Consider the following 17,728-nt stretch of genomic DNA (forward strand, 5'->3'; position numbering starts at 1 on the left):
ATTTTTTTTCTCAAAGTTGGCACCATGGATCTTCTGTTTTTGGGTACTAGCTTTTTGCAATGTTAATTAATAAGTGCATAACCAAAGAGCTAATGAATATAGAAAAGCTTTTTAATATTTTGTGGGTTGAAACAGTATAAATCTGTTAATATCCTGCAGTCAATTAAGCATTTAACAAAATGAATAATTTTTCAAAGCCCAATAACGAGTAGATTTAAAACATAATAACTATAATATATCCTGCAGCTTATCCAAGAAATTACCTTTCCAATTATAATGGATTTTGCTTCTTAAAGCTAGCACAAAGTCTTTCATAATCGGGAACAAGCTTTTTACAAGAAATTACTCCCTATGGGCTATGGTAGACCTAAATGTGTTTGCTTGTAAGTCATTTAACAAAAGTTGAATGGAACAAAATACATTTTTTGACAAACAAGCATTTGCATTTTCAAAATTCAAAGACAGTTCACAATGCTTTGTAAATGATTGTTATAAATAATAAACTTCGTGTTGATGTTTAATGATTTACAAAACTAACTAGAAGAAAATAAGTTTTTCTTATTTATTATTTGACTTAACAAAGTTGATATATCAAGCCTGATAAAAGATAGTTTCTATAGTCTCAAAATTAAAAACCACATATAGTTTTTCTTATATCACCCCAGGTGCTCTATTTTCTATTCATCAATCATTTATTACCTTGTTTGATAAAGGATGTATGAGACCTTGGGTTCCGTAAATTACATGCAATGTTAGTTTGTTTATATATTTTAGTTTCTTAATTTTTAAATGCAGAATACCAAACATTGTGTTTCTTACTTTCTTAAATTACAAGGTTCAGGTGGAGCGTCTTATCCGGTTGAATCATAGTATGCAACAAGACTGACCTATAAAATGGTTTCAAGGATAAGATGCGCGAACAGAGTGAGCCTTGTTGGCCGACATTGAAAATGTATGTGTCTAATACATCTTCGGTTGATGCACAGATCAAAATGACCTAAAGAAACAATATAAATAAATTAGAGCAAGGTTACTCATGAAACAATCTCTAAGAAAAAAAAACTGACAACATAATTCCAATAGAGCTTTTTGACAAGTCTTAGGGTTAAACTTGACATTGACATTTGATGGTTTAGGAACTCACTTGCAAGTAAACAAGTTTCTGATTCTAGAACATTATATCTCACCAGAGGCAATGTACTTTTTAGGGACAATATTAGCATATCAGCTTCTGTTTATTTATTGTTTTACGAGTTCCGTTTGTTAATCATGATATCAGTAGTTAATTCATTCAATATTTAGAATAATCCCCAATGTCATAATCAGGACATTCGGTTAAATTATAACTCTCATTCCTTATGTAAGCATCCCATGTTTTAGTTAACTCATTCATTATTGATAATGAAAGTAAGGGGGTGTTTGGATAGGGAAAAAATAGGTTGCTTATTGCTTATTGCTTAATCCCACTGCAACAAGCAAAATTTAAATGTTTGGATATGAGTCTTTAAAAATCAGCTTAATAAGCAATGAGGGGGGAATGCTTATTGCTTATTGCTTATTGCTTATTGGTCATTTTACTCATATAAACTGTTTTATTTTGCCAAACACTTAAATGTTTATTACTTATTGTTTATTCCTACCGCAATAAGCTAATCCAAACACATTTTAAAAAAATGCTTATTCTCACCACAATAAGCAAATAAGCAATAAGCTAATAAGCTAAAAACTATTTTTCCAAACACTCCCTAAGTATATATAGTTTACATGTCACTATCCTTTCATCATAATGATATAGAACACATCTAGAAATCATGCTACACATGCAACCAGTCAAGAACTATACCCGGTGGATTAATGTTAAAGACCATCACCAGCCTAATAGAATAAAAGTATTGTTGTTTCTTATATAAAAAGTCGTGTTCTACAATTAATTCCATTCTACATTAACATGTAAGAAATCCCAAGCACTATACACCTCCCCATGCCTCACCTTCTACAATAAAAAATGCATCATCAGTATGTAATAACATAATATACAATATTCTCAACTTCATTAATTAACATTATCTACTTTACTTAAATAACCATTGCCTAATTTAACCATAAATTCCCAGAATTGTCAAAATTAGGTCACCACACACAATCTCAACTCAACTTTCTTTTAAATTAGTTATATGCCTTCATTTCGCTTACATTCCAACAGATCATCAACTTAAGGACACAAATTTAACACAACTCAACAAATTTTATATATATAATCAACATACCTTGACTAATGCGGCTCAACGTTCAACTCAGACAGGTTACCGCTTCTATATTAGAAATCCGACACATTTATGATCTTCAATTCACGGATTTCCTTCATGAGTTATCCTTCGTTCTTCCTCTTCTTTTCTTTCAGCCTTCAAATTAGAGGAAAAATTGCGGTCGTTTGCGTTGCTATATGCGGAACCGCTATATGGCACCGCAATAAATTTTTAAACTGCGAACGGCTATACATTGCTATACCACCGCAACATCGCCGCTACAGCACCACTGTTCACTGCCTATATATAGCTCCTCCTTTCGCTTTATTTTCACAGTTTCACCTTACATCTGATATGTGTGACCGGAAATTAATAAGCACATTTTTTTTCTTTATTTATAAGACTAAATTACATAAATGGTCATTGTACTTTACTAAATGGAAAAAAATGAAATAAAAGCACTTAAGTTTTTACAAAAATGTTGGTTTTATTTTTAGACGTGTTTTAGGTCCAGTAAAGCCGGATATTTTGTTTAATTTGTTCATTTATATCATTTCAGCGGTTTTCAAGTAACATACCGATTACCAAATGCTAGTAAAACCCTTGAGTTTTCAAAAATATTTAGATTTACTTTTAAGTTATCAAAATATTTATATTTATCCTTACTTTGATTGTTATTTTGATTATTTTGATTATTATTATTATTATTATTATTATTATTATTATTATTATTATTATTATTATTATTATTATTATTATTAAATTTTTAAATGTATAAAAATATTTTATACATACATTTTTAATAATATAAATGTATTTTTAATTATATATACATATATATATATATATATATATATATATATATATATATATATATATATATATATATATATATATAAGTACGTTCAAATAAAAACAGTAAATACTATGTTTATGTTATTATTCTGTATTGAATGTTGTATATGTGTATTGTTGATGTAATTCTAATATGAAAATTAACATTTTATAACTTATATATTCATTAGAATGTAATTATTCTATTATAAATTTATGTATATGCATTTTTATAGTAACTTTTAATTTTAGTTTTAACCTATGACTATTCATTTATTCATTGATGAATAATGACATAAAATTGTTGATACAAAACTCATTGTAGAATAATGACATAAAAATAGTGTTTTTATGTTCTCACACTATTTGCTATTTTTATTATATATATATATATATATATATATATATATGTGTGTGTGTGTGTGTGTGTGTATGTATATATATATATATAGAGAGAGAGAGAGAGTCAAGATCAAATAAGAATGAAATTTTTGGTAGGAGGTAAGAAGTTTTTTTTTCTATATATTTTTTTCACGAACAAACAAAATGAATCATTAGATGATTCATTTGTAAGATGATTCACAAGAAAAAATTATCAAAAAAACATCTTGATGATTCATTTATATAATGATTTTGTTGTTATTCACTAAAATTGTCATAAAAGTGAATTTTTTCTTAGTTTACTTAAAAATGAATCATATAAATGTTTTTTTGACAATTTTTTCTTGTAAATCATCTTACAAATGAATCATCTACTGATTCATTTTTTTTGTTCGTCAAAAAAATATGTAGAAAAAAAAAACTTCTTACCTTTCTACCAAAAAAAATTTCTTACTAGATCTATATATATATATATATATATATATATATATATATATATATATATATATATATATATATATATATATATATATTAGTATTTATATACATTTGAAAACCTATGTATTCCTAAAAACACGTAATTATATATTAAGATTGTATTTATTTGTATTCATTAGGTATATATATATATATATATATATATATATATATATATATATATATATATATATATATATATATATATTCATATAAAAATATATTGTATATATATAAATATAAAAATACAAATCTATAAAGTTTATATTGTATAAAAGATACAATTATATGTATTTGTACATATTACTAAGTATAAATATATATATATATTTATTTCATATTTGTATGCATACGATAGTTTTCATACAAAATAAATACATATTTATATCTATTAAATAAAAGTAAAAATATTTTTAAATCTATAAATATGTTTTTATTTGTATTTAATAGATATATTTATTTTTATTAAATTGTATTTAATATATACAAATATTTATTTATTTTGTATAAAAACTATCATATACATATAAATGTTTAAAAAAAATACATATTAATACTTAGTAAGCAAGCACACAAAAAAAATTTATTTTGGTTGATAAGTCACCCAAAGAATTAAAAAATCCTTCGTTTATATGTATATTACCATATAAATATGTATGTATGTGTGCAGAAATATATATATATATATATATATATATATATATATATATATATATATATATATATATATATATATATATATATATATATATATATAGTAGTATCTGCAAGTACATATAATTATATCTTTTATGCAATATAAAACTTATAAATAGATATTTTTATATTTATATATATACAATATTTTTTTATTCAAAATACATATTAATACCTACTAATGCAAATAACTATATTTTAATATATAAATACGTTTTTAAAGGGATATATTAGCTTTCATATGTATATAAATACTAAATAGAAGTAAATATTTTAAATAGTAAATACAAGTAAATATATATTTAAATCTATACAAATATTGTTATACATTTAAAAATGTATTTAAAAATATACGTATAAAATATTTATATACATTTAAATTTGTATTAAACATATAATATTAATAATAGTAACAATAATAATAATAATAATAATAATAATAATAATAATAATAATAATAATAATAATAATAATAATAATAATAATAATAATAATAACAATAGTAATCAAATTAATCAAAATAATTAAAATAATCAAAATCAAAAGTAAGGGTAAATCCGAAAATTTGTAAAAACTTAAGAGTAAATCCAAACATTTTTGAAAACTCAAGGGCTTTATTAGCATTAAGTAACCGGCAGGTTACCTGAAAACCGACTATAATGATATAAATGTATAAATTAAACAAAACATCTGGTTTGACTGGATCTAAAACATGTCCAAGAGTAACACCGACATTTTTGTAAAAACTTAAAGGCTTTTATATGATTTTCCCTTACTAAAAGTCAAGGTTCGCTTCTTAATTTTATTTCTTGACAAAAATGATCATTTTAGTTTCATTTTTTTTATAATTTTATTAATTGGTACTTATCCCATATAAAATGTGTATTTTACAATTTTTAAAATATTTTAAAATTTTCTTATATATTTCTAATTTATATAGATAATAAATCAAAGGGTCCCACCAAAGACGCGATTGACCTTAATAGGGAAGACAAAGATGAGATTGAACAAAGATTGCAGCATTCGTCTCTAATTTTGATAAACCGGACCAACGAATATAAATAATTGGAAAATAGATTTATTGAAAGTTATACCGACGAGAAGTCGTCGGCATAGGTTTTCAGCATACCGCGTATTTTTGGTTGTTCCCGCCAGAGGATTCGAGACGACATGTCGTCAGCACAAGTATCCAGGTCAAACGATTTTGGTCAAAGTTGGCAAAACATGTGGCGATGACTAATCGTCGGCATAGGGGGAGTTGTAGCGATGACTTTTGTCATCGGAATAGGTGTCGTCACCATAGCCATGTATTCCTGTAGTGATTGAGGGGCGAAAGACATACTACATGTATGTATTCATCCGTATTTCCTTTCGATTTCGATTTCAATTTCTAATTTTGATTTTATGACCGAATTTGACCTATTTTTCATCATGTTGCCATAGAACTGCAATAATTGTTTGCTCCTCAATCCTTGATACACCTTAGCGATTTTTGGTGCATACCCCCCATCGACTTTGTTGCCTATTGCTTCATTCATTTTTTTCATTTGCCTTTGTAAAGTCATCATCAACTAATGACAAAGTCAATGCAGGTTTGTGGGTTCTTTTATCGGTAAAGAATGTTACCATACAATTTTGTAATAGAACATTTAAATTGGTTCAGCTAATACACAACAATTACAACGGGATCAGTTTCGTCCCGATGCTTCTGGTTCAGTTCAAACACAACAGTGACACAACTTCACTACTACCCACAATAATTTACAGGTATCAGTTTTGTTGTTATGCACAGTAACTATTTGATGAAATGCATGACATATGTTTTCTGTAATGGGATTTTTTGAAGTTCTAGAAAACCTTACACCTGAAGAGATCAAATGGTAATTGCACATTTATACTGCATGTTATTTGTTAAAGTAATATCTTTTGCTTATGGGATGATTGTTTAAATCTATTTTCGACAGCGTATATAGCCGACAAGATGTTTGTTGAAATAGCTCTACACAAGGTAAACCTGCTTCCATGTTATCTCTTTCATACCTAATTTAATTATTTGATTAAAATTTAAACATATTTATTGCTTAAATGTGAATGAAATTTTGTTCTTATATAAGATGTGTTCATTGGGTTGATTAATTTGATCATGGAAACAATCATCTATAACCAATTCCTTTCCATTTAGCAATACTATTTGGTTGTTCAAATCTCATTTTTTTTTTCTGTTAGATGATACTCTTCTCTTGTAACCTCATCAGCTTAAGTATTTCATCTCATTTTAGGAAAGTTTGATCTTTTTGTTCGCTTTGGTTCCTTTTTTGTGTGAGTATTTTAGTAATGTTTAAAAAAGAAATCCTGACATTTGTTGTGCTAAAACCATCTAAGTTGATCAATAGCAACGTGATCCCTGTCTATAAAAATTAAGAATTTTTTAAGTTAGTGAAGAAAAGAAGAGGTAATTTTTGATTTTTTTTAAAAAAAATTTGTTTTAGTGTATTACTTGGAATTTCATTTTTTCACGAGTCAAATTATTTCCAGGCGTTGATTCTGGATTACTTTTGACATTTCCTAACTCAAGTTCATAGTTGTGATTTAGGAATTCTTCCATTTGATAGGAAATTTGAAGTGCATGATGTCAGATAGCATATGTGGGATCTATTAAACACCTGATTTCCATGATTTTCCCTGCTTGGTTCTTTATGTATCGAGTAAGAGATAAACACCCATAATCCCATATATAGCTTACTAGATTAAGTCTTTGTCCACCTTAATCGCTTTAAGTTAAAAATAAAAGTTAATTGCTAAAATAGCAATGTACTTTCCTCTGTTTTACAAATATGAGCAACATACTTTAGTTTTAAGTTCTATCCTATAATACCATCATACCTTTAATTTTCTAACCACTTTAATCAATACATGCTTTTTTATTCCTTACCGAGAATGTTGACGTTGCATTTCTTATGTTGACAGGACTGCCACATAATCTTACACATAATGGCAATGCCTTATGCACAGGAAGTTAAGATACAACTATTAAGGTTAGAATTAGATCAAACAAACTCTGGAATCTTCGATTCCTTTCTTTTTTTGTAACATAGTTAGGAGATAGATCCTATAAACTTTGAAAAGTGACTCAGGATAATTCTAACGTTTATTATTTATTTTAAGGAAATTTGGAAGAAATAATATAATGGCTTTTTGGTGGCTGACTTAACACGTGAGCCCGGGCCAATGCAACATGATTATAGTTATGATCAAACACTTTGAAATATTATAGTTAATAGGGTAGTTTTTTCAAAGTATAACATCCTATTTTAAAAAATGAAATGACAGAATTCCCCTAATATGAATTACTCTTACTTTTTTATTTACATATCTATGTTTTTGCATTTCTTGGATTTACATCTTACATTTAGTTTTCTTACCAAAAAGTTTATACAAAGAAATATTCAACCTCTGTACTCTACATGCTGGAATATTGATGTAACATTGGATCTTCAAGAAAATTATTTTTTAAAAAGTCATTTCTTACTTTCATTTATATTTCTTCTTTTTTGTTCTTTTTAAATTACTTTAATGTCCGAGAGGCCGAAGATCTCATACAAGCAGCTCTGACGAAGCTACAAAAAGGATACATCATGAATGACCAGTCTTACACCATCATCTCCACAGCACCAGCACAAGAAGAGTACAAAACCCTAAAGAACATCCTTGAAGAGGCAAAATCGGATGATCTGTCCATGAAAGACAATATCATATTCATGATCGGATCAATCCATAAGAGGATCTCAATTTACAAACATCTGATGAAAAACAAATCCGCTAGTTAGATGAAGTTTCCCTTCCAATAAATAAATGAATAAACTATATCGCTTAATCTAAATCCGACCCTGCAATAACGGGGGCACTTTTCTAGTTTTCAAACAAAATTAAAGAAAAGGAACTTTTTTCCCACTATGATCCCACACTCATTAACTCAACAATCAAAAATTCATACCCAGCTTAGATACAACCACCCAACTACATTTGAAATAGCAAGGGCCCATCAGTAAATCAACACCCATGACCCACCCAAAAGCAATTAACGAATGTGAGGACCAATTTCATGAAAACCCTTATAGAAAACAATAACTAAATCAAGAAAACAGAAATTTGCAGCCCCTTCTTGACTTAACTAAGATGATGGTAGTGAAGATGAAAATGGTGATCGGTTTGCGATGATGGACAAATTTAGAAAATTAGGATTGGTTTGTGATGATGAACAAATTCGAAAATTGGGATTTTAAGTCAACTAAGTAAGCTCCTGACAAAAGGTGGCGCCGTGATTGATGCACCAATCATCTTGTATAAATACCAAATCCAACAAATATTTGATTTTTCACCCAACCATTTTGGTCTTGTACATGAAAAACTAGAAGATGTACAAATGAAGATGTAGATAATAAGCCTTACATGATTCTTACTTGGACCAATGTACATGAAAAGCGACACCTTTAAACATATGAAAAGCAGCAGGTAGAGAGCAAGAGAGCATAATAGCATATTTTATACTGTGATATACTAACGATTTGATCTTTATATAAACACCAAATCCAACAAAAGTTTCAAAATTGACACCTATAAACATACAAATGCCATTCAAATATAAAATCCAAATAGTAGTATAAATAAAACAGTATTACATACCAAACAATCATTGAAAATACATACTCAAGAACAACTTGCATTCTGGAGGATCTATGCAGCTTATCTTCCTCTCTTCATCTTGGCAACTCTTATCATGACGGCAACGTTTATCTTGTCCATGGTTTCCTCAGCAAACCTGAAAAGCTTCCATCTCCACTCCTTCTTGAACAACAAAACTCCAATAACACCCCAAAACCCTGTCACAAAACCACTCATTATGTCCACGTAAAACAACCATTCTTTCTCCAGCTCATCAACTGTTTCGTGTTTCTTTTGGCGCGTTGTTGTTGGGTCTTCATGAACGGAGCAATTATTTGGCAATGGAGCTCCACATAGATCTTTGTTTCCTGTATATATTGATGGATCATCCAGGGTCTGCAACTGATTTCCTGTTGGAATGGGTCCCGACAAGTTGTTGTGTGACAAATTCAAATGGCTCAAAAAAGTCAAAGCTGCCATGCTTGCAGGGATCATCCCGGTCAACTTGTTTCCAGATAAATCGAGAGAAAACAACTTCTTCATGTTTCCAATGTTATATGGAATACTCCCACTGAGATGATTATTAGACAGGTTGAGACCCATCAACATGACAAGTGCTGTTAGCTTGATCGGTATTTCTCCTGAAAGTTTATTGCTTGAAAGGTCCATGTTAAAAAGTAGATCCCATGTTTTTGTATATTCACGATCAACACCATTCAGGACTTGAATCACATTATCTGCAGAACGCCGATAGTCTAGGCCAGTATTACCAGATAGCATGGCATATAACTCTCCTAGACAATCAGGTATGCTTCCCATCAAGTTGTTGTATGCAACATCCAAAATCTGAAGATTTGAAGATTTGCACAAAGATTGTGGAATTCGACCAGTGAAGTTATTTTTGTGTAACCTTAAAACCATTAAATTTGTAAGGCTTTCACCATTCCATTCAGGTATACTTCCACAAAATATATTATCACCCAAATCCAAGACTTCTAGATTTCGTAAATTCCACAATTCCGAAGGAGGTTCACCAGTAAAGTTATTGCCATTCAATTTTAACCGGTATAATGATGAACAAAGACCTAAGGAACTCGGAATGATACCAGAAAGCCGATTTGAACTAAATATCATGGTATGCAACTCTTGAAGATTCCCAAGGCATTTGGGAATTTTCCCGGTTAACCTATTTCTGGAAAGATCAAGATATTCCAAATGCGTCCTTCTACATAATGACTTTGGAATCGACCCAATAAAAAGGTTGTTTTCCAGGAACAGTGACCTTCGAATTGATGCAGTGAAAATGTCATTTTTCATGACTTGTGACCTTGGAATTGACTCGGTGAAAAGGTAATTTTCCAGGAACATTGACATGTAATCATATCTATTTACATTAACATTTCCACCGTTGGGAAGGTTTGTCAATAGTCCTTTGAGTTTGTTGTGAGAAAGATCCAAGAAAGGAATGATGGGCATCTTCTGCAACCATGTAGGTAGAGGTCCCGAAATTGTAGTATTAGACAATGCTAATCTTGCAAGTTTCCTTTGGTATCGAAGCCACTGTGGAAATTCATTTCCGATATTGCAAGAACTAAGTTGAAGAGAAACCAACTGAAATGAAGGTATCCACTCACGTGAAACATTGAACGCCAACCTAATGTTGGAAGAAATATCCAATTGCTTCAACATTGAAAGGTTGGCAAAGTGGTCTTCAAAAACTACTCCTTCTAAAGAATTGCTAGACAAATCTAGGTATTGGAGTTTAGCAAGTTGCCCAATTGAAACAGGAATAGTCCCATTTAACATATTTGAAGACAGCCAAATTGCTTGTACTGTTACAAGTCCACCCAAAGATGCTGGGATGGGACCTGTTAACCGATTGGACCTCAAATTCAAATATATTAAAGCTGGTAGTTTTCCAAAGGATTCTGGAATTGAACCACTCAGTTCATTAAAGGAAAGGATGATTTCTTGTAATGAAACAAGTCTTCCTAGAGATGCTGGGATGGGACCTGTTAACCGATTGAAATGTAGATCCAAATATGTTAGAGCTGATAGATTTCCAAAGGATTCTGGAATTGAACCATTTAACATATTTGAAAACAACATAACTTGTTGTAATGAAACAAGCCTTCCTAATGATGTTGGGATGGGGCCTGTTAACCGATTGAAACGTAGATCCAAATATGTTAGAGCTGATAGATTTCCAAAGGATTCTGGAATTGAACCATTCAGTTGATTAAAAGAAAGTTGGAGTGTGGTAAGATTCCCAATGAATGTTGGAATGGAACCGGTTAGCGCGTTATAAGATAGATCTAGTACTTCTAAAAATATTAATTTTCTTAAAGATTTGGGGATTGGACCTGTCAATCCGTTGAACGATAGATCTATCTCTCTTAAATTCGCTAGTCTTCCAAGTGCTTCTGGAATTCTACCATGCAAACTCATCACTATTTCCAACCTCTCCAAAGCATATTCGGAGCATTCCGATCCATTTTTTGATGTGTCACTAATTTCTATAGCAAAATAATTGTTTGACACACTCAATTTTTTTAGGTGACACTGTCTCCAGATTCCAACATGCTTAAACTGCTTAAACTTGTTAGAAGAAAGATCAAGCTCCAGAAGGTTAGGCATATTAGAATCCAATGAAGTCAGCGAGTTTTCTGAAAGGTCAAGGACTCTTAGGGAACTCATGTTTTTTAAATAAGATGGAAATACGCCTCCAATTGAATTGGAGCTAAGATCTAGGTGTCGGATGTTAGAAAGGGTACTGGAATTAAGATAAGGGGGAGATAGAAGCGTGTTATGGAGCCCACAACGTGACAAATGCAACTCTGATAACGAGGGGATCGTGTTTAGCAAGCTTGCAAAGTTCCATGTCAAACTAAGATCAAAGCCTGAAAGATCCAGGAATGCAAGGGATTTCAAATTTTGAAAAAAGCCAGGGAGTGGACCTTCGAAAAAATTCAAGCCAAGATCGAGGAATATTAGCGATGTCGTGTTTAGAAAAAAGCCAGGGAGTGGACCTTTGAAATAATTTCTGCTAAGATCGAGGTACTTGATGTTGGAAAGTATCCTACTTGAATTTAGAAAAGGAGCAAAATCAGCATTGGAGAGTCCACATCCTGACAAACTTAACTCTTTTAACAATGGTATCATGGAAAGCGACATGCCCCTGTTTTTTGCTCCACCAAGATCCACGTAACTCAAGTCAAGATGCTCGAGTGATGAAAGGCGAAAAGTCCATGACATATCATCTACCTTCAACCCATCATTTGAGCTGAGATCAAGAACCTTTAGATTAGAAAGATTTCCAATGTGATGAGAAATAATACCTTGAAAACCAGCATGAGAGAGATTGAGGTAGGTCAAGTGTTTGAAGGATCCAATGAACTTAGGGATCCGGCTTCCTCCAAAATCATTCCCACTCAAGTCCAGGTAACTGAGATGACTCAGCTCGGCCAAAGAAAAGCTCATTCCATCACCAACTAAGTAGTACATAACTCCCACGATGTCTCCTCGCATGTCTCCTTTGAGATGAAGGCTTTTAATGTTTCCGGTGACATTGTCACAGTGGACTCTTTCCCACATGCAACAATCATTGCCAACCCATGATAACAACATTCCATAATAATCTATGACACTCTCTTTGAACTTGAGAAGAGCAAGTCGCTCTTGCTCAATGCAAACAATGCTAGTATTTTCAACACCCAAACAAGAGCAAGTGTTTGCAACCAAGAAAATACTCACAAAAATGAGATAGAGCCCCAAACCCCTACGATTCCCCATTATCAACCCAAACTCGCTTTTATTTAGAAAATAAAAAATTGAAGTGGAAAGATAAGTTGTTATTAAGAACTCATGTGTTTTTATGATCATGAAACAAGTTCGTTTATACAGCCATAAATAAAGAACAACTTGTTATCGCGAAAGACTTGGAAGTCAATGGAGAATTTATATCCACAACTTTAGATTCTTGTGGTCCTTTTGGCTATTTTTCTTTTTCTTTTGATCAAAGCAAGTGGTTTATCCCCCGTGACAGATGCAGTTGTATTTCGCCACAATTCCTTAACAAAATATGAATTGAATAAAACACAGTAATTGACAAACAGGCATTCACATTGTGAAAAATTCACGATAATTTATAGAACTTTATTATAAATTATAAACTTGGTTTTGATGTTTGATAATTTACAAAACCAACTACAAGAATATAAGGTTTTATTATTATTATTATTTGTGTAAAAGATAGTTATAAATTTCAATTCATTTACCTGGAAACGACTCAAATTTCATTTCCAAGGTAAAATCTAAAAGCTTGGCTAAATATGAATTGCTAGATAGTTTGAACAAACTGTCAACCTACCTAAGGTTTAAAGTTCATGTATTATTTTTATTATTACTTTTTGACATTACTGGTATGAGAGCTTGGATTCCCTACATTGGAGTCCAGTGTCTTCATAAGTAACCCATGTGATCAAGCAACTCATTTCCATTGAAGACTTGGAAGTCGATGGACAATTTGTATCCACAAACATGTAAATCAAAATTATAAATTATTAAATTAATTTTGCTGTTTAATAGTTTACAAAACTAGCTACGATACAATAATTTTTTGTTGTTGTTTGACTTAGCAGGTTTGATGTGTTGAGCCTAGTAGAAGAAAATTCCTATAATTTTGAATTCGATAATTCATCATATCTTTAATAAAAATAAACACGTACACTCTTACAAAATGCATTAGTTTTATTAAGGGAAAATGACCTAAAAGCCCAATAAAGTTTTCAAATGGTTCAAAAAACCCCAATATTGTTTTGGTTGTTCAAGAAAAGCAAAGGATGTAAACATTTTTCTAAAAAATCCAAACTAACTTAGGCTTCTCATTAAGGGTAACCGGCATCGGTGGGTTAAAACTCTTTGTTTACCTGCTAATGGAAGTGAACCACAAGAAAAGATGACATGGCTAATTATCGTTTATTACTTGGAAATAAAAATCCCACTATCACAAAGACTTACCTTTCAGTGAAATCGGAACATATGCGATCTAGGGTTCTTACTGGGTGAAATCGTTGTGGCTGTGGCTTAAGGAAGGAGGTGAATGCGAAATTAAAATCGTTTTTACAGAAGGTGAAATCGTTTTCTACATATGGTGAAGGTGAAATTGTTTTTACAGAAGGTGAAACAAAGCTCAAAGAGTGTACAACAACCATGTCAAGAGATGGTGACTCCCTTACCATTGATGTCTACCACAAAGGTGTTTGTTCTTCCTAGTCAATTCATCGGATTTCTTTCTAAAAAGCATAACATCCTCAGCTGTCTTCAAATTGTAAAAATTCAAATCTTCACTTCCATTGAGCTTGCTTCTGGAACTTCTTCATTTATCCTAGTCTTGTTTTTTGGTTCATCAGCATCAACCCATTTCCAGAAATTACAACTTTCGTATTTCGATCCTTCATGTTCAGAAAAAATTAACTTACATAACCAATAAATTATTACGAAATGGATATAAACAGCTTTCAGATAGACTTACCAAAGAACAGGGACAAGTCATAAGCTTTTTTCCAAGATTAGCTTTGGTGGTTGATGTCCAAATTCGAGCACTGTACCCACAATCGCAATGCTTCCCATCATCAAGTGTCCTCTTTGATTTTGAAATGTTGGTGCTTGACTTGGTGATCACAGATTTAGAGGAAGAAGAAGAAGTCATGGGAGAAGGACAGAGCCATTAAGGAGGAGATGTGTGCCCTAATTTGTTTTAGTAAAGATGGGTTAGATCGATGAACATATCCTACATGTCATGTTTTAAGCCAACAAAGCAATCCACATGTCAAAAAAACTGCCAAGTCATCTATTCAATTATTCCTCCGGTTGCCCTCAGGTTACCACACACTTAGATAAGAAAAAAAAGTGAAGTTAGATGCTATTTTTTGAACGAAATCTTACTTTGTTGGGTTCTCTTAAACAACCAAAACAATATTGGGGCTTTTTAAAAGATTTGAAAACTTCATTGGGCTTTTAGGTCATTTTCCCTTTTATTAATTGTTGGAAGTGACGTTTCCAAAATAATAACTTGGAAATAGATTAGATTTTATATCAAGTCTAACAGGTAAGACTTGCCCAAAGTGTTAAGCTAATGCTTACAATCTCTTAAATCCCATCATTTAAAAAAAAAAAAAAAAAACTATATTATCATTTTAATATATGCAAGTTGAATAAAAAAACACCTTCAACTTCAAGATTACTAGTGAATTTGTTCAGTGGCAAATGATACATAAGAGATATTTTTCCACATGGTAGACCTCACATATGACTTTGAAGTCAACACAGTAGCCCCAAAACTTATTATCATGGAAGACTTGGAGGTGTATACACAATTTATTTCCACAAAATTGTATTATTTTGGTCCTGAGATATTTTTCCTTTTTCTCTTGATCAATATATACCAAACATAATTAGTTGACCACAAGTTTTCAACAAAATATGAATTAATAAATCAAACTATGTGACAAACAATCATTTACATTTTTAAGAAATCAAAGATGATTTATAAATTTTTGTAGATGATAGTTATGAATTATAACCTTGATTTTGATATGTAATTATAAATGTGCAATAATACATAACAAGAGGTCTATTTGCTTTCATGGTAGACCTCACAGATGACTTTGAAGTCACCAAAGTAGACCCCAAAGTTGAAGTATCTGTTTTATCTTTATTTTGACTCTTGGGTTCCATAAATTACATGCAATATTCGGTTTATCTTTTTTTTTTCTTTTATAAATTTTTTAAACTGTGGTATATACAAGACATCATGTTTCTTAAATCACAACTAAGGTTCGCACAAAGAGATGGCTATTTGCATTGTAAACATAAATATAATTATAAACAAAAACCTACAAAAATGAGAATGTTCCGGTTACCTAAAAACTTGTGTATTACATTAAGAGGTGGCTATTTGCATTGTTTTCACTTGATATGACAGACACAAATTAAATTTGTTGCTACAGCTAAAATTTGTGGAAACATTTTTATCAATAAGAATGTTTAAAGGCATTCCAATATAAAATCTACTTTATTTTCAGAAACACACTTAATAGAGGTACTGATTTCAGGTTCTTTACCACATCTATAGTTATTAAATGTGAGCAAAAGCTCGCTGCATCCTGGAAGGCTGTAACTCACGTATTTTTTATTTTTTTTTTAATGCATTTTAGTTGAAACTAACGCGTAACTCATATATTTAATTTTGTTAATTCATTTTAGTTGAAACTAAGGGGAAATCTAATGCATACAAGATGCAACATCTGTGTTGACATTTGCAGAAAGTTGATTACATGATATTAAACTTTTCATCTTTTTCTTTCAAAAATGACACTTCATTTCATGGAACCTTTTGGGCTTCAAAACACAGCTATAATGGTGTTTACTAATCGAAAATTATTTTAAAGGTAATGCTTAGTCAAAATGACAAAATCATCAACCAACAAATTTATGTAATGGATCATAGGAGAAGAATGCATACTATATATATATATATATATATATATATATATATATATATATATATATATATATATATATATATATATATATATATATATATATATATATATATATATATATATATATATATATATATTCTGAGTGTCGTTATATGCCACTAGAACTCTATATTTATATTAATCAATCATTAACTCCCCAGGAATTTATACATGGCCAAAGGTGGATTAATCAATATGTTATGATGTGATATAAAATATTCTCACTGTCATTGATTAACATTATAAATTCCCAAAATTGACGAAATTAGGTCACCAAATACAATTTCAACTCAACTTTCTCTTAATTTACTTGTACACCTGAATTCAGCCAACATTCCATCAAATAATCATCTTACAACCATCAATTTAATAAAACTTAAACAAATTTTAAAAATATAATGAACATACCTTGACTAATGCGGCTCCAAGGCAATCCAGACTGACATACTATGTGTTTGAACTTTGCTCTACAAAATTACAATGTGGGACTTATTCCACATTTGTGGATGAGAAACCTTTTCCCACATTTCCACTCATTTAATAAAATAGATCAAGTAATGGGTTAAGCATATTGGGTTTGATTGTGGTGTTGGACTAGTCAATTTGGGCTATTAGTAGGCTTGGATTACTAAATATTAATGGTCAAAGATAGGGCCAAGCCTTTGGGCTCTTCTTGCCTAAATAATATTTTTTTTTTATATATAATCCGAAATGAATTAGTCATTAATTAATTTTTTATTTATTCAGTGCAAAACAAATTTTGTTAAATAAAGGATTAACTGCAGACAATTTTTGGCAGTTAATTTCGGTTGGTGGTTTACAACCACCATTAAAAGCCTATAAATGAAGGAATTCAGATAGAATTTAAAGGCTAATGATACACACACT

General features: G+C 30.5%; 1 protein-coding gene and 1 long non-coding RNA gene across 4 annotated transcripts; both read right to left on the bottom strand.

Moving 5' to 3' along the window:
- Positions 1-9,268: 9,268 nt before the first annotated feature.
- On the bottom strand, positions 9,269-13,182 carry LOC145008735 (uncharacterized). Its single transcript, XM_078967339.1, has one exon. The coding sequence runs from the start codon at positions 13,176-13,178 to the stop codon at positions 9,378-9,380; it is 3,801 nt and encodes a 1,266-aa protein (XP_078823465.1). The 5' UTR covers positions 13,179-13,182; the 3' UTR covers positions 9,269-9,377.
- Positions 13,183-14,381: 1,199 nt separating this feature from the next.
- LOC145008376 (uncharacterized) lies at positions 14,382-17,362 on the bottom strand. 3 transcript variants are annotated; one of them, XR_013663384.1, is made up of 3 exons: positions 17,249-17,362; positions 14,830-15,044; positions 14,382-14,749 (listed from the first exon to the last, which is right to left on the bottom strand). It is a non-coding gene; the product is annotated as an uncharacterized LOC145008376 (long non-coding RNA). The 3 variants fall into 3 exon arrangements; XR_013663383.1 differs by having other exon boundaries at positions 14,830-15,188; positions 17,249-17,315; XR_013663382.1 differs by lacking the exon at positions 17,249-17,362 and having other exon boundaries at positions 14,830-15,821.
- Between the last annotated feature and the right edge of the window lie 366 nt (positions 17,363-17,728).

The sequence above is a fragment of the Lactuca saligna genome, chromosome 8 (assembly GCF_052625555.1).
Source record: "Lactuca saligna cultivar CGN05327 chromosome 8, ASM5262555v1, whole genome shotgun sequence".
In the NCBI taxonomy this organism is placed as follows: Eukaryota; Viridiplantae; Streptophyta; class Magnoliopsida; order Asterales; family Asteraceae; genus Lactuca; species Lactuca saligna.

Excerpts from the sequence above, each read along its gene's own strand:
- LOC145008735 (XM_078967339.1), bottom strand. The coding sequence starts at position 13,178 with ATGATCATAAAAACACATGAGTTCTTAATAACAACTTATCTTTCCACT.